This window comes from Macaca nemestrina, chromosome 16, assembly GCF_043159975.1.
Source record: "Macaca nemestrina isolate mMacNem1 chromosome 16, mMacNem.hap1, whole genome shotgun sequence".
NCBI classification, from domain to species: Eukaryota; Metazoa; Chordata; class Mammalia; order Primates; family Cercopithecidae; genus Macaca; species Macaca nemestrina.
In genome coordinates, this window is record NC_092140.1 from 98,354,474 (window position 1) to 98,371,782 (window position 17,309).

The window sequence follows — 17,309 nt, forward strand, 5'->3', positions numbered from 1 at the left end:
GAAAGGAGTACGCCAAGCCCGAAGAACAGAGGGAGGCTGACAGCTCCCGGAGAAGTCAGGTACTGGGGTCAACCCTGGAGTTCTGGGACCAGATCACTTCCTTTGGGGAAAGGCTTTCCCGAAGCCCAACTGGCTGCCTTTTTCGGCTTCCTTGGAGATCTCCTTACGGTTCCCTCATTCTGGAGAGCCCGGCACCGTGCACAGGCATGCAGCTCTGAGCGCCCCCTCCCCTCAAGGTCCTCGATTCGCATCCACTGGCCCGTTGGCTGAGGGTGGCCGCTCAGAGTTTGAGCTACACACTTCGGGCCCCACGCGAGTCTGCCTGTGGGGTCTGATCCAGGAGGTATCGGTCCAGCTGCCTGAGGGGTCGGGACAGAGCCCACCGTCCCGCTTCCAAGGGTCGGGTGGAACCCAGAGGGGCGGTCCGCGGCGTTCATTCCTCTCCCGGTACTCTCCTCGAGGTCTCTCCGCCCAGCAGGACTTCGCTCTCCGCTGCCTCCCTGGGCCCCCCTGGGAGGTCGGTTTCTCCTGTCAACAACGCATCACCTCCTCCACCCCCACCAGGCGTCCGGGAGGCTACACCAGGCCCTGTCCCAAACTCTTCAAAGACATCGTCATCTCCTTACCGCCTCCTTATGAGCCCACTGTATGGACGAGGAAACTGAGAGTTAAATAATGTAAGCAAAGCCACGGGCAGTAAGGAAGGACTGAATTCAAGCCCAAGGCGGCGCGACCTCTGGAGTCCGAGCTCTTCTCCGCGGGAGGCACAGGCTCCGGTTGCCCGAGTCTCTGCCACCCAGAGAACTTTCAAGCAAAGCTCTTATCCCGGGCCCAACCCTGGGCAGTCGGAGGTCGCACGCCTGCCTGAGTCACCCCGCGCCCTCGGCTGCCCAAAGACCAGTCTCGGGTGGCCTGTGCCTCTTCTCCTCTCCTTGGCGAACCCTCGGGCCTTGCGGAGAAGCAGCGGCTGGCCCAATTCGCAGAGCCAAGTCGGGTACGGAGCCTCGGAGAGGGCGACGGCTTCTGCGCGGGGTCCGAGGACAAGTTTCTGCGCCTCCACCAACTAACTGGTCGCGGAGCTTCAGTTCTTTGCCTGGTGAAGTTTGCTGTGGAAAACCTAGTGAGTTTATTTACGAGGAAGGGCGTCCTGAAACTAGGCAGTGTTCGGCAAAGATCAGTGGGAAGAGGAACAAAATTCCTATCTGCAGCGACAGTGTGGGGACTTGCCAGAGGAGAGGGGCTGCCGGGTGACTGGTGGGGGACTTTAGAAACAGCAGCTTCCATAAAACATAAACGATGACTGCCATAAAACAATAGCTACTATTTGTGGAGGGATTCCTAATTGCCGAATTAGCATTTTACTTTTTTTTTTTTTTTTTTTGGTTTAAACCTCACAGCAACTCTATGAAGTAGCATTTGCCTCCACTCTCTGGATGAGGAAACCGAGTCACTGACCTGGAATCATTTTATCAGGACTACGGGCTGGACCAATATTTGAGGGACCTGGGATGCAAGCGCAGATTTGCCCCACCCCAGAGCCCAGGCGGGCGTGGAGAACTGCAGGGAAAGAGCACGCTCAGCGATAAGCAAGTTCCTCTTTCTGATCCGGGGGACTTACTTTTATCCCGAGGGACTCGATTTCTCTCTCCAATGAAACAAAACAAAACGGCAACAACAAACAGCGTCTATCTTTGCAAAAAGTGAAAGAAAAGCAGCGACTCCTGGGAGTGAGGTACTGGTATTGAACCCAGGGAGCGCCGGGGACGGTCGTCGGGTGCACTGTCGGGCTCAGGCGCCCACCTGAGAGCTTCGTGCAGGGAAGAGCAGAGTGGTCCTAGGGGTTGGAAGCCCTCTAAATCCGGGCATCTTTGCCTCTAACATAAGACACTTTTGGCCCTCGGTCTCCGGGTACGGAGACTCATCCAAAACAACGCTTCTTTTGGAAGGGTCACGGAAAACGGCCTCGCCTGCGTCCTCAGCTTTGGGAGGAAAGAGGAGACCCGACCACGGTGGGAGCCAGTGGTGGGTTTCACCACCGGCAGCACTGAGGCGTCAGGTGGGCGGCGCTTGACTCCGCCAGGATGCAATATTGGCCAGGGGTACTCCGAACTGTCTCCCACGCTCTAGGTTCTGTTGCCTGAGAAAGTCAGCTTGAGAAGATATTCTTAAATTAAAAATAAAACAAAACTGGAAGTTCATCCCCTTACAGGGTGCTCCAACTCAAAACTCAAGTGCACAATTTCTTAATTACCTGGTTTTCCCTGATTAGTACTGAAAATAAATAGACGCTGGTCAGCCTGGCCAACATGGCGAAACCGTCTCTACTAAAAATACAAAAATTAGCCGGGCGTGGTGGTGTGAACCCGTAATCCCAGCTACTCAGCAGGTTGAGGTAGGAGAATCCCTGAAAAAAAGAGGAACCCGGGAACGACAGAATGAGACCCTGTCAAAACAAAAACAAAAACAAAACAAGAAACCCGCTAATTTAATCTTAAAAGTGAATCCGAATCATCCCACTGCCAGAAAGCTTTGAAACAAAGTGAGGAGAATCAGTTTTCATCTCTTCCCATATTATCCGTATTTATTAAGCATTTCCCACAAACAACCTGAAAACAAGACCCAGACCTTGAAAAGAAGACAGACCTGGGAGGCACAGACCTGTTTGTAAAGAACTGTTTCGTAATTTTAAAATGTTAAATAAGATAACTGGGTTTCCAAACCTTCCAATGACATACGTTTTCATAATTTCTAAAGATGTGAAAGTCATACTGGCTCGTGAATAGTTTGTTTCCAAAGCATGCCAGGCCACTGTGCTTGTCTTCAGCACAGCCTCTACCTTGAAACAGGAATTACATCCACATCCTAAATAGAAAGTTCCAAATATCTTTGGTTTAGTGGTCACCCAGGGGTCCATCTTTCTCCCTCATCCCCAGATCCAGGCCTGTCTCCCCTTGCCTTCCCTGCCAGCAGTGTGGAACTGGGGCACAGGGACTCTTGTACTGCTCCTAAGCCAGCCCTGTCGCTGTTCGCCCTGCCTTGCAAGATGTTCTCTTCCTCAGAAGAAAGGGGTGCAAGTTGTAAGATGTGCAGCAGAGAAGTGTGCAGCTAGAGAACAGGAAGAGGAGGGATGAGAAGGGGAGGCAGAAGGAGGAGGAGGAGAAAGAGATTAGGAAGAAAGAGGAGGAGGAAGAGGAGGGAGAGGAGGAGGAAGAGGAGGGAGAGGAGGAGGAGGGGGAGGAAAGGAGAGCAGCAGGAAGAGGAGGGGGAAGAAGAGGAGGAGGAGGAGGAGGGGGAGGAAAGGAGAGCAGCAGGAAGAGGAGGGGGAAGAAGAGGAGGAGGAGGAGGAAGAGGAGGACTCACTGTATTCCACTGGCATCAATTTCACGGGATCTTTGAAAACTCAAACATTTCCATTCAATTATTTCTAAACTTAAAGTGGTCGCCCGAGTAAGAATGACTTTGTTTATGGGCAGATTAAGGCATTCGGTCCAGCTCCCCTGCTGTGTACTGGGGAGACTTCCAATGTGTACGGTACAGTTTCCATTGTCTTTGAAGAGTCGGCTTCTCTAAACAGGTTCCAAGGTGGAGTGCTGTGGGCGGGCAGGGATGTGTGCAACAGCCACAAACAACGCCAATCCTGTATCACTAAAAGAGGGCCCCAATACTACAGAAACCAATGGCTCTTTTTCTTTCGGAAGGCCTGCCAGCATCTACCCGCGGGGCCCCAATTAGCACATGCGCCTGAGAGAGCGGGTTTTCCCCTTTGGTCTAAGGTGGGCCCCCGCAATTGCCGACCCATTCAACTGCCAGGGCGGGTGGTCCACGCCCGGGGTCCTCCTAGGCCCTCTGCTCCTCCTCGGCGAGTGGTTGATGCCGCTCAGCCAGGAGCAGTTCCTGCCTCTCACCGTGGTTCCTGTGGCCGCCGAGGCGCGACGCTGGAGGGCTGTGGCGACGCGCTAAGGCCAGGTGGCAGGCGGCCCTCTCGGGCGGCAACTGGGGCAGCGGGCGGCACAGCACCTCCGGGGGGCGGCGGCGGCGGCAGAAGCTCCTCGCCGGAGGTCACGGCGCAGTCCTGCTCAGGCTCCGCGACCCCGCCACCCCCGACCGCTGTCCCGCCGCCGCGCTTCTTGTCCTCCTCCTTTTTCCACTTCATGCGGCGGTTTTGGAACCAGATCTTGATGTGTCTCTCGGTCAAGTTCAACATCACAGCCAGCTCCACCCGGCGCGGCCGTGAGATGTACTTGTTGAATAGGAACTCCTTCTCCAGCTCTAGCAGCTGTGCGCGCGTGTAGGCCGTGCGCGTCCGCTTGTTCTCCTCCGGCTCCGCCGCGTAGGCGCCGCCTGCGGGCGACACAGGGCGTGAGTGTGGCCCCCGGAGCCCCACACAGTCCCCACCCACGCAGCCCAGCCCCTTCAAGGGGATCAGGGAGTCCTAGCGCTACCAGTTGCTCCCGCCGGAGCCACGGAGCATCCCATTTCAGCGCCTAGTGTAGACGCGCGAAGCCCTTCCCTAGTAAAGGAAGCCTTTTTATTGGAGGCCAAACCCGAGTCGGCTCTTGCCGTGAGCCTAGGCTTGGCTCAGCCAATGAGTGGTCCTTGAATGCGCTCGTTTAATCGGTGTTAATCAACTGATTGATGTTGATTTAAATGTAGGTAATAGATAGTTAAACCGACTGGATCCTACCAAAACAATAAAACGCCCTTAATTCAGGGCTTAAAAAAACCTCCTGACGGTGATCCACAAATGTAAGAAATACATTTCAGATCGTTGTGTAGTTCACACACGGACATTGTAGTCAGTTATACGGACAAATCTTAAGAACGTAAAACAAACGTTTACCACTTATGATGCTATCTACTTTTCCCCCCACTATCTGCTATTTCGTTTAAAAAATACTAATCTCAACCTAGTAAATTGATTTTATGACCTGCGAATGGGTGCAACCTGCAGTTTGAAAATCTTTGTGCTAATGGAGACTGTGATACATTTTGTTATATCGGACCATGTATTTCCTCTCTATATATTATATCGTAATTAGTCACAACCTGACAGCCAGCAAATTCTCCGTACTTGTTTTAACTTCAGCGAGACTTCCGCCCTCGAAGTGAAGAGCATATTGTTCTAGGGGTCACGTTGGCTACAGCAGAACTCTGGCAGCTCCAGACTCTACGCCCTGGATCCCAAATGCCCTCAGAGGTGTTGAGGGGAGACACAGGGGCCCTAGCCCAGCTGCCGAACCGACAGCCCCACGGAGGAGGGGGCAGTGGTGCAGAAACAAGCCTCCTGTGTCTCCAAGATGCAACAGGACGCCCTGGACAAGGAGGTTGGAGACCCACATTCACTGCCCCTGCGCTCAGCCAGGTCCCAATATTTTCTTTTCTGTGCAAAATACTGACTGCACCCGGACTGTGGATGCTGACGCGGGAAATTCCACCAAAGCTCCGGGGAGAGACTTGTTTTAGAGCAAAGGCCGCGGACATTTCTCCTGTGAATGTTGGCTAAGCCTTAGGAATTGAAAGGCGAGTGTGTGTGCGTTGGGGGCGGGTTAATTTCGCGATGGAACCCTACTGGGTTTCCCCCCAGGTCGAGAAAAGGCGCCGGAAGCTGAAGCAGAGGCTCAGACCCTAGTCCAGGGAGAGTCCTACTCGCTGGGGGCATCCCCGAATCTACCTGGCATCCCAGGCCTGGGAGAGAAGCGAGGCGGGCCTTCAATAAACATTTTGAAAGGCTCTCTAAAGTTTTTACATTAAACCCACACGTCTCTGGGTTCCTGCTTTAGGCTGCGGGCTTGGTGAAGGCCCTGCGAGAGACTGTTCAGGGAGAGACTGCCCGGGGTGCACTACTCCCGGGGGGCCTGTGCCTGTGGCAGGGGTGGAGGTTGAGGATGGTGGGAAAAAGTCAAGGGCGCCGAGCCTGGGCCCTTCCCCAAGGCACAGGGCGAGGCAGTTTAGGTGCCAGCTGGCCAGTGCTGCTGAAGCATTTGGGGGTCAATGTGTTTCAAAACCTCTGTTGTCATTAGCATTCAGATTCGTACTGCCAGTGAGAGCCCTTTTGTCACTTCGCTCTTCCCAGGGGCAGGTGGGTTTGCAATTTTTGAATTCCGGCTCCATCGAAAGTTTCCCCTAGAGGAACCCGGGGATAGCAGCCGGCCCCAGAGACGGCTTCCTGGGGAAGAGAGGGGAGGTCAGCTCCTTCCCCGAGAGTCGAGCGTGCAGCGGGTTAGAGGGCGCCAGCAAAGGCCTGGGGCCAACTCGAGCCTGAGATTGTCGCCCTACTTGGGTCCCCCGAACCCACGCCAAGTCTGCTGATTTGCCTTCTGTTTTTACTTTCTGGCTTCTTGGGATCAGCCTAAGCCCAAGTCCTCCAGAGCAGAGGTATCCCCGCTTGGGTTGGGATAAGGACGTTACTCCACCTCACAAAACCTCTTTCGGAGACCAGCTGTCGCCCATTTCCTGAGGAAGGCCCAGGCCGGGAGAGCAGGAGCTCCGAGGGCCTAGGAGGCCAGAAGAGAGGCCTGGAGGGCAGGCAGCCCTGGAAGGGAATTGGTTGGGGAATGGGAGCCCCCTACCTTTGTTCAAGGGACTGTCCTCCCGCCTCCTAAGAACCCCGCATTTCCGGAGACGTCAAGGCCTTTCGCCAGGGCCGCGCGAGCTGGGTAAGTTCGCAGAGGCGCCGCGGCAGCTTCTGGCGCCCCTGTCAAGTGGGTTTCGCTGGAGGTGGGGACGACTGCAGCGCAGTTCAGCCCTCGTCCTGCTTCAGGACCTTCGCCTTAGCGAGAAAGTGAACTAGGAAGGGGAACGTCCCGCGGACCCCGGGCGAGCTGGGGTCCCCCTCCCTCTCCCGCACAAAGCCCCGCCTGTCTGCAGCTGGGCTCAGTGTCAGGCAGGGCTGGCCAGACCCCGCAGATGGGCGCTGAGGATTCTCGGGGTGCGCCGGGGGACGCCGGCTCGAGCTGTTCCCCCTACTCCCGGCTGCCAGTTGAAAGGAAAAGGCAACTATTTACGGTGCAGGTGTGACCAGAAGTGGCTGCGGCACGGCAGCGATGACAGTGTGTAGCGGCGACCACACAGGCCGCGCCGGAACTCGCCGCCCGAGCGGGGCCGCGAAGGACCCGGGGGCTACTCTGTGCCTCCGGCTCCCGGCTCCGGGAAAGACCTTCTGTTCTCCGCCTGCCCCGAGGGCCGCAGGCACCAGGCCTCTCGCCTCCCCACTGGCTAGGCAGGGAGAGCCCATCTCTTGCAGAATTACTTCCTGGGAAGCAGCGCGGGGAGACAGCTTCAATTGCTTTCGGTTGGTGAAAAACGAATTCGCTTCTCAGATTGCTCTTCTAGCCGCCAGACTCTGACGTAGAGAGGCCGGCCTTCAGCCTCGCGGTGCCTTGCCCCAGCCCCTTCCTCTTTACTCCCATCCTGTTTCCCCAACCAGGGAAGCCGGACACTATGGGATTGGGTGCAGTTTCCTTTCCCTCCCTGCCTTTCTGCACCTACCTGGCGCCCCTAGATGCCTGCCCTTCCTTAACGAAGTGCGGGAAGTGAGAGGATCCGGGGCTCCGAAGGCGATCTGGGGCCTGGGTCAGAGGCACCCTTGTCCCTACTCGGCTTCCTCGACGTGCACTACCAAGGAGTCCTGGGTTCCCGGATCCCCTGCTCGAGGAGGATCTATAGTGTCCGAAGCCCTGAGCTGGACTCAGCCTTAGCTCTCTAGGGATGGCGCTGGGGGCGCGGGCTCCTGGGGCGAAGATGGGCTCCGTGTACAGGGAAGGAAGGAGTTTACGCTCCCAGGAGAGTAGGGTGGGAAAGATGCTTCAAATTGGACCAGAGAAGCGCTGCTGTGAGGGATGGCCTCTTTAACTCCCCGATGTAGTTTAGTCCGACCTGGGATAATCCAAGGTGCCGGGAACAGAGAGAAGGCTCCTGGGAGCTCTTGGAGGTAGGGCGGCCGGGTGAGAACCGGAAAGGAGAAAGGGGTGGGGAGCCAGGCTTACCTGCCCACTGGCCTTTCCACGCGTGAGCTTTGGTAGACTTCATCCATGGGAAAGGCAGTTGGACGCGGTTGGGCTCCTCCAGGACGCCCGGCTCTGCTCCCTCCGGGAAGGGCCCGGAGGGCGGATGGGGGAGCGCGAGCTGAGCCGGGAGGTGGTGGTGGAGGTGCGCCACCGCGGGGTCGTCGGCGAGCGGGGGCACCTCGTACGGGGAGATGTCCGGGGGGCTGCCCTGCTCCAGCGCGCCCAGGGCACCGGGGAACGGGGGTGGCGGCGGCGGCGGGGGCTGGCGGCCCATGTACAGGCACGCAGGGGGGCTGGCGCTGAACTCCGGCGCTGGGCCTCGCTGGAACGCGCATGGGTCCTTGTAAAGCTGCGTGGCCGCGTAGTACTGCTCCTCGCCGTTCATGGCTACGGCCCGGGCTTGGGCACCGAGAGCCGGGAGTCGGGAGCTGGGGCCGAGGACTTGGCACTGTGCGGCGTTCCCACTCCCGGCGCCACCCCTGCTCGCTTTGACAGCACCGCACTGATCTCGGAGGGAACCCACAGCCTGCGGGGACCGGCGGGCCGGCCGCCGCGCCATAGGCTCCGCGGGGCCCCACGTGGTTCAGCCGGGGGCCGTGATTGGCCTGGCTGACAGCCCTAAGAGGAGAGGCCAGGTACCCGCGAGCACCTGCTTTCATTCCAATTTTGTCTCTCAGCTGAGTTTGCTGCACACCCCTGAACCGGCAGCTGGCGGTGCTCTGCAAAGTGGGCGCTCATGAAAACATTAGAATCATTCATTTACAGAAACATTTTCCCCGTGGCTTAGACGTTTCTATTTTCCTATATTTTTCTATTTTCCTACATTTTCTACTATATTTGATAATGGACATAGTGTGTTTGTTAATTGATATAGTTTACAAGGAGACCTGTTGAGCTTTTAATTTCTTTTAACTGTTGGGGAAAGTGATGAAAAAGGTTTGCAGACCCAGCTGTCTAGCTCGGAAGAATTTGATTCTATTTTATTTATGAAGTTTGTTCACAGCCACCAAGGTGTCGGTTAAAAAACACACAAAACTCTGGCATTCGTTGTGTGTTTTTACTTGTGGATGTGCTACAAGTACTGGGGTGTAAATGGTAACTTCTGAAGCATTCGCAGAGACTTTTGTAAATTCTTTTTTTTTAATTGAAGGGTATTACAAATTTTGGTTTTGAAAAATTGGGGCCCATTTGGCCAACCCGGAATGTAGCTTCCCAGTACAGCGAGGGGGAAAGACGCGCGCGGCCTTCTTCTTGGGACTGCGAGGCAGGGGCAGGTGTTGGCATGAGGGTTCCAGACCCTTGACCACTCTCTACGGGCTGGACCCTGGCGGAGTTTGCCGGCGGAGAACACCCACTCTCTTCTGCTTGCAATTGAAATAAGGCAAGCGGGAGAGGGGGAAGTGGAAGAAGAGTTACCTATTTAGAAAAAGAAATAAAAACGCTGCATTTTCCATGATAACGTCTGTGCTTGGCTTCAAGTCATTCGGTAACTTCTGGACATTCTGGGGTCCTGACATAAATAGGGCCACTTTTTCTGCACGCACTGACGCGGATGGATGACCTCCGGGTGGCGGTGGCGTCCAACCCCCGGCCTGGGCATGACCCGCTAGGCCTGGCGGCCGGACCAGCCTCTGACCGGGCACTGCCAAAAGGAGGATGTTTCTTGAAACGCCACTGAGGGTTTTAGAAAAACTAGACACCTTTGCGGAAACGGCTCAGCAAGAGAGAGCGTGAACCACAAAGAACCAAGCCAGGGAAAAATCACTGCACCGCCTTTCTTAAACAACGTACCAACATCCAATGACCTTTGAGAGTCGATTTTTAATGTATTTCTTCCTACTGGAAATATTTGTATTTTAAGTGCGGATTGAATGCTCTATTCTGAGTACTCTTTATTTTTATTAAAAGACAAAAAGCTAGTCGGGAATGTGGACTTCTCTGCAGATTCCTTGTCTCGCGGGAGGCTGGTGTAGTCTCAGCATTTGCTCCGATGTGTGAGAGCTCATGTGTGTGGCCCTGATGTGTGGTTCCCTGGCTTGTAGATGCCCTTGCTGTCACCGAAGACAGGCTAAGGGAAGCACGGTGTCGGACAGGGAGAGTTTCGGTGATTTCTTCAGGGAAAAGTGCCACCTGCAGTCTTGGTGGGGGCAGAGAGTGAAAGGCGGTGGGGCTGCGCACCTAATCTCTGTGCGCCCGCGTCAATGAGTCCATTGTCTGCGGCCCGGAGAACTCTACCCTATCGCCCTGGCCGCGAGTGACCACATCGATCAGGAGGGCAGACTGGAGGGGGTTGCCCGGCCACGGCGTGTTGACCCTTGGAGATAATCTGCCGAGTCGCCGCGGGTTGACTTGGCGACGTGGTTATGAGCGGACGGCGAGCTCCGCTCAGGACAAAGATCGGCCGCTTTTCCCCTCCCCCTCCTCTTCCTCTCCCTTCCCCTCCTCCCTGGGCACCCCCACACCCGCTCTGGACTCAGTCTGCGCCCCACTCTCCCTCCCCTGCTCCCCGCCTCGCCGGCCACCCCCGGAGTGTTTACTTTGCACTTCTCAACTAATTGCACATTTCTGTAAATTGGTCTCCATTTCGATGCTTCATTTGCTTCCATTTAATATTTTTGCTCGGCCCTGCAGAAAGAAAAGAGGCTCTCAGCAGAAAGCAATCCGCCCATTGCGGTCGCCGGCTAAAACCCGGGTACCCCGGGCTGTAGGGGAGGAGGCGGGGAGCGCCGGAGGTGTTCCACGGAGGCGCGTTCTCACTTTCACAATTAGCATTTTCTGCTGCCTGCGACCTAATGAAGGGACCCAGGAAGCAAAGGTCAAACAACCATTTATTATTATTGTTATTATTATTAGAGGAGACGAAGTTATCTGGAATTTTATCACTTACAGCCGTATAAAAAACGTATCCCGGGGAGCCCTCCGCTGAGTAAGGTCGTGTGTTGTACTCCCCTGTGGATCTAGCTTCTGGTATCGTAAAATCGCCGAGTCCATTACAGGCGAAATGCGTTTCCGCTCTGAATCCCCGCTGAAGCCTGTGCCCCCTCCAAGCTGCCTCGCCCACAACAGGCCCGGCAGCGATACAGAGACATTAGGCGAGCACCTTCCCGAGCCATTTAACAGCAGCTCTTATGGATAAATAAACAAAAAAGGCTGTAAACCAATTAAAGTGTGGACAGTGAAAAAGTCGTTTATTAGCAGGACGTCCTGATAGTTCTCGCTGATACTGGAGGTCCTCGCCTGCCCTCTTCCCCCTTTCCCTTCACAGAGACGCGGTTTGCACCCGGGAGAACACAGGTTACCTTGTTCTCGGTAAGTGGCTAAGTCTTCCTCAGTGGTTTCAGAGGCATGCTACGGGCTGAATTTGGCTTGGTGATAAGATTTTTAAGCCATTGCATCCCATTATAAATGAAAAAAAGATGAATCCCACTTAATTCCAAGGTATACATCATGAATGCACATGGAATTTATATTCATTTTATAATTAAATCTCTATTGAAAATAAAAATTAAATTATTTCTTGAGTTGGAAAATTCTGTAAAGCAAACGATGTGACGTGTGGAATGAGAATCCTTCTATAACTGATTGCACTTTTGTTCATTAGCATTTCATTCAATGAGCACTAATGTAGGCAGGTTTTCATTCTCCTAAGTCTAATCAATTTTTCCCTCCTGCTGATTTATGAATACCCAGACTTGGTCGGGCGCAGTGGCTCAGGCCTGTAATCCCAGCACTTTGGGAGGCCGAGACGGAGGGATCACGAGGTTAGGAGATCTCGAGACCATTCTGCCTAACACGGTGAAACCCCGTTTCTACTAAAAATACAAAAAAAATTAACTGGGCATGGTGGCGGGTGCCTGTAGACCCAGCTACTCAGGAGGCTGAGGCAGGAGAATGGCGTGAACCCGGGAGGTGGAACTTGCAGTGAACCGAGATCGCGCCACTGCACTCCAGCCTGGGCGACAGAGCGAGACTCCGTCTCAAAAAATAAAATAAAATAAATAAAACAATAAATAAATACCCAGAATTTGGTATCTAGGTCTGAGAGGGACCAGGGAAACCCAGCTTGAGTTGTGGGGATTGGAGAGAGGAAAGGACCTCAGACTTTGAATGAAGGGTTTTCCAAGATTCGTAGGGCTAAGCAATCTAGTGAAAATAAGTGGAGAGCTGAAATTATTTTCTGGATGATTCAGTGCTCCCTGAACTGTACAGATAAAAGCAGCTTAAAAACATAATTGAATTGGGTAATTGTCTTATTCCATACCTGTTAGCTCTCTCTGGTGTGAAAGGAGTAGAGGGGCAGGAGGGGGGTGCTCGGTGTGCCCAGTACTGTCTGCTGCTGCCTCCAGCCACTGCTCAAGGCTTCCTCCCCTGGGAGTGGGGCCCCCAGACATGAGCTCTTTCCACTTTTGGTTTAATCCTTCCGTGGCCCTTCAGTTCACTCTGCTGATGAAAGGAGAATTATGAAAGGACGTCGAGGCTCCAAAGGAACTGAGGTCAGCTGTTGCTCCCCACTCCTGGTGTTCCCAGTGGCCCACCCCCTACAGCTCTGGACTCACCCCTTTGGTTGTCTCATCTCTGGTTGTACCTTCCAGATGTGCAGTCTCCAGAAATCCTTGCTGCTTCCTTTCTGAGCTTAGTCCTGGGTAACCAGTTCCTTACTTCCACACAGTTCCTTTTCTTTGCCTTCCACCTCCTCCTCCCACCACCATTTCCTATGACTAATCCTTTGTTCTCCTAGGAGCCTCTCCTTACTTCCAGGTTCCTGCTGCAGCCCAAAGAAGCCTTCACCCACACTATCCTCCAGTCTCCTTTCTCAACCTTGCTACATTTCACATGGTTTATGGTTTGAAGGACCCAGATTTTTGGTAACATGTACTGATCAAATGCCTGTAGATCTCTTACTGTGCACCTGCCTGCACACTCTTTGAGTGACCAAAACTCATTGGTAGAAATATGCTTTGGCTTTGGTGGGCCATAGAAAGGTCAGGAGCTGCATACCCCTGTCCTCTACATCAGGTTTTGCTCTGCACAAGCTGTGTGTCCCTTGCTAAGTTATATGACTTCACTAAGCTTCCCTGTCCTTATTTGTAAAATGGAAATAATAGCACTGTCCCATAAACTGGCCCCGTTGCATATAGTAATCATAACGGCAAATGCATGGAGCCAGGCATTGTTCAAGTATTTTCCAATGTTAACCCCATGAGCCAGTTACTGTCATCCCATTTTCCACTGGAGAAAATTGAGGCCCAGTGATGTTACTTGCCCAGAATCATATAGCTAGTAAATGGCAGAGCCTAGATCCAAGCAGAGATGATGTGGCTTTTTCTTTTCTTTTCTTTCTTTCTTTTTTTTTTTTTTTTGACAGAATTTTGCTCTGTTGCCCAAGCTGGAGTGCAATGGCGTGATCTTGGCTCACTACAACCTCCACCTCCTGGGTTCAAGTGATTCTCCTGCCTCGGAAGTAGGTGGGGTTGCAGACATGTGCCACTATGCCTGGCTAATTGTGTATTTTTAGTAGAGATGAGTTTTCACCATGTTGGTCAGCCTGGTCTTGAACTCCTGACTTCAGGTGATCTGCCCGCCTCAGCCTCCCAAAGTACTGTACTGGGATTACAGGCGTGAGCTGCCAGGCCCAGCTGTTTTTTTTTTTTTTTTTTTTTTTTTTTTTTTTTTTTGAGACTGAGTTTTGCCTGTCGCCTAGGCTGGAATGCAGTGGCACGATCTCGGCTCACTGCAGCCTCTGCCTCTGGGGTTCAAGCGATTCTCCTGTCTCAACCTCTCTAGTAGCTGGGATTACAGGCACACACCATCATGCCCGGCTAATTTTTGTATTGTTAGTAGAGACAGGGTTTTGCCTGTTGGCCAGACTGGTCTCAAAGTCCTGACCTCAAGTTATCTGCCCACCTCAGCCTCCCAAAGTGCTGGGATTTCAGGCGTGAGCCACCACGCCTGGCCCTGATGTGGCCTTAAAATCCATTCTGTTGGCTGTGACACAATACGATCTTACTATATAGTAGGCACCCAAAAAATGTTTTTATTGTTTTTGTGAGAATTCAATGAGACAAAACATCTAATGTTCCTGGCACTTTGAAAGCATTCAATAAATGATCATCTCTTCCTTTCTCCCCCAGCATTGCTTTTAATGTGCATGTAAGCATTGAACTATTGGCTATTACTGCATCCAGAAGAATGGCAGACTATCACCATGAGCTGATGTCTAAAGATATTTCCAGATGGGTAGACCTAGAAAGGTACATTCAGGAACACTGGGAGGAAGTACTTAGTAAGTATATTACTCAGTGTTTTAGGGGAACATGCCCCCAAGTACAGTCTTGCTTAAAAGGGATGGAGGAGGGGGATTGCTGGAGGACCCTCATGTAGCCATCAGGACACCACAGAGAGACTCTACAGGTGTGGAGAAGGGGCAGGGCCTTCTTTTTCACAGCCAGGAAAGCCAAAAGAAAGACTTGAGTGGGTGAACTAATCACAACTCAAAATGCTTTAGCTAGCCCAGTAGGTGTGGAACCCAGCATCTAAGTAGTATACTCTGGCCAGAGGCCACTCTCCTAGCATTGTCTGTGATTCTTGCATTCTTGGGTTGGAGATGAAGCTGTCATCATAAACTCAGAGGAAACCTTAAACTGCCTAGAGAGGGAAGGGAGTCATTCTAGTCTCTAGGCCAGAGCAGAGCTGGAATCCTGCCCCATTCCTGCTTTTTTTCACATCAGAAAAAGGGTCATGGTTAATTGACCCTGGTTGTCTTTGTGAGGGTGCAGGAACACTACTGTCAAAGTGATTCCTCTGTGTGTCCCCCCAAATCAAGATCCACATACAAATGTTAAAATTAGAAATCGATGGGGTTAAGATGGGAGAGTCAATGCTAAACTCAGAGCAGCACAAGTGAAGCCTTCTCTTTTGACAGCCTAGGCCAGGTCCACCGCCTCTCTTGCAAAGATTAAAGTAAAAGACTGACTGTGGTCTCAACTTTATCAAATTTTCCTATTAGGAATTCTTCTTATGGTAGGTATCTCTCAGCAGTGTATTGTTGTGCACAGAGACACAGTATTTGAAAACATGTATTTCTTATATTTTCTCCAGTTACATATTGCAACACATTTACCTTTAGGCAAATCTCAGAAAAATACAAACTCTTACTAATCAATGAAGTAACATGGATTTATAGGGAAGTGTGATTCATGAACTGTGTATATCAAGAATCAGTGGGATGCTTATAAAATGAAAATATCTGAGCCCAACCCCAGATCTTCTGAATAACGATATGGGGGTGAGTGAGACTCGGGAGTCTGCATTTTAAACACATACACAGTTATCCTTTTTTTTTTTTTTTTTTTTTGACAAAGTCTCACTCTGTTGCCTAAGCTGGAGTGCAGTGGCATGATCTTGGTTCACTGCAACCTCCTCCTCCCGGGTTCAAGCGATTCTCCTGCCTCAGCCTCCCAAGCAGCTGGGACTATGGGCACGTGCCACCATGCCTGGCTAATTTTTTTTGTATTTTTAGTAGAGATGGGGTTTCACTATGTTGGCCAGGCTGGTCTTGAACTCCTGATCTCTTGATCTGCCCGCCTTGGCCTCCCAAAGTGCTGGGATTACAGGTGTGAGCCACTACGCCTGGCCACAGTCGTTCTTATGAACATGATAAATTAAGAACAACAGACACCTCATGTATAATTTATTTATTATGTAGAGATTCATATACTCTCTTAAAGAACACATGAAGCATGCACATTCAAATAAAAATATACCTTGCATCATGAGGTTATGGTGAGGTTGAAATAAAGTAACCTTAGAAAAATTCCTAGGTCAGTGCAGAAAGCAGAAGTTCAATAGATGTTATTTTAACCCCTATATGGACAAGGCGCTTATCAATCCTCAACATTCTCATAGGTTTGCCTTTCTCTCTTAGACATTACCCATTTTAAAATTTTATTTATCTTCTTAATTGAGACAGGGTTTCCCTCTGTCACCCAGGCTGGAATGCAGTGGCACAATCTTACCTCACTACAGCCTCAATCTCCTGGGCTCAACCAATCTTCTCTCCTCAGCCTTCGGAGTAGCTGGGACTACAGGCATGCTCCACTATGGCCAGCTAACTTTTTCTTTTTTTTGGTATAGACAAGGTCTTGCTATGTTGTCCAGGCTGGTCTTGAACTCCTGGCCTCAAGCGATCCTCCCACCTAGGCCTCCTAAAGTGCTAGGATTACAGGCATAAGCCACCCTGTTCACCATCTATTCTCTGTGACTAAGTATTAAGGGAGGATCAGCATGATCTTCCTTTGCTATTGTGTTTACTTGGACTGAGCTCTTTAGAAACAGCGGGACTCTCCTTGAGATGTTAGTGTGGCTCCAACATGGGCTCTGTGAACCTGAGCTGAGCATTTCCAGTCACGGTAGCTACCACATAAGGACAAATAAAGGAAGGCAATAAAAGCAAAGCAAATTGATTCATCTCCAGGCAGTACCATTAACTTGTGTCTTAATGCAATGCTCTGTCTACACTGAACATGACCAAATAGCTTCCCTTAAAGGTAAATGAATTTTATATAATTTGCAGCTAATTCCATTTAATTCTGCCCACATGAGCATGTGATAAGGGAATGTTAAACTGGTTAACAACAACAGGCTAAAAGGGGCGTTCAGGAGGAGCCAATATTTGATTTCCAAGTGCTGTGGCTCAACTCTGAGAAATCCAGATTACTATGAGTGTGTTGGTTTCTTGGTTATTTGCTTTCTGTTCTCCTAGCTCCTGAGTAAAGGGCAGCGAGAAAACACTAGGATCCCATCTGTCACAATGAGGCCAGTTACAAGAACAGCAACTACTCTTTTTTCTTTTTTAATAAAAATCACTCCTGGTCTGACAAATTCCCTTTGGACTGCAGGGAATCAGGAAGAGTAAAAATACTAGAATCAATAACAACTTTGTTATCTAGTAACTTAAACAACCCTTGCCTGCTGGGATGGCAGAACAGGCTTTCTTATCTTGGAAACAGGGAAACTTTCTGGATAGCAAATTATTTTTCACCAAATGTTTCTAACTGTATTAGGTTCCTAGAGAAAGTGCCTAAGGTAGGAACCATACAAAATTGTAATCACTTAGACATGTTATTTTTTTATTTTATTTTATTTTTTTTTTTTTGAGACTGAGTCTGGCTCTGTCGCCCAGGCTGGAGTGCAGTGGCCGGATCTCAGCTCACTGCAAGCTCCGCCTCCCGGGTTTTACGCCATTCTCCTGCCTCAGCCTCCCGAGTAGCTGGGACCACAGGCGCCCGCCACTTCGCCCGGCTA

General features: G+C 51.6%; 1 protein-coding gene across 1 annotated transcript; it reads right to left on the bottom strand.

Moving 5' to 3' along the window:
- Positions 1 to 3,782: 3,782 nt before the first annotated feature.
- LOC105490204 (pancreatic and duodenal homeobox 1) lies at positions 3,783 to 8,391 on the bottom strand. The gene is made up of 2 exons (XM_011755604.2): positions 7,986 to 8,391; positions 3,783 to 4,341 (listed from the first exon to the last, which is right to left on the bottom strand). Exons 1-2 carry the CDS (start codon positions 8,389 to 8,391, stop codon positions 3,902 to 3,904), a joined length of 846 nt encoding a protein of 281 aa, XP_011753906.2. The 3' UTR covers positions 3,783 to 3,901.
- Between the last annotated feature and the right edge of the window lie 8,918 nt (positions 8,392 to 17,309).

What these genes read in the sequence shown, in the direction of transcription:
- LOC105490204 (XM_011755604.2), bottom strand. Translation starts at nt 8,391, where the DNA reads ATGAACGGCGAGGAGCAGTACTACGCGGCCACGCAGCTTTACAAGGAC. An exon ending in GTGGAAAGGCCAGTGGGCAG is followed by an intron (nt 4,342 to 7,985) that starts GTAAGCCTGGCT and finishes TGTCGCCCGCAG; the next exon opens with GCGGCGCCTACGCGGCGGAG.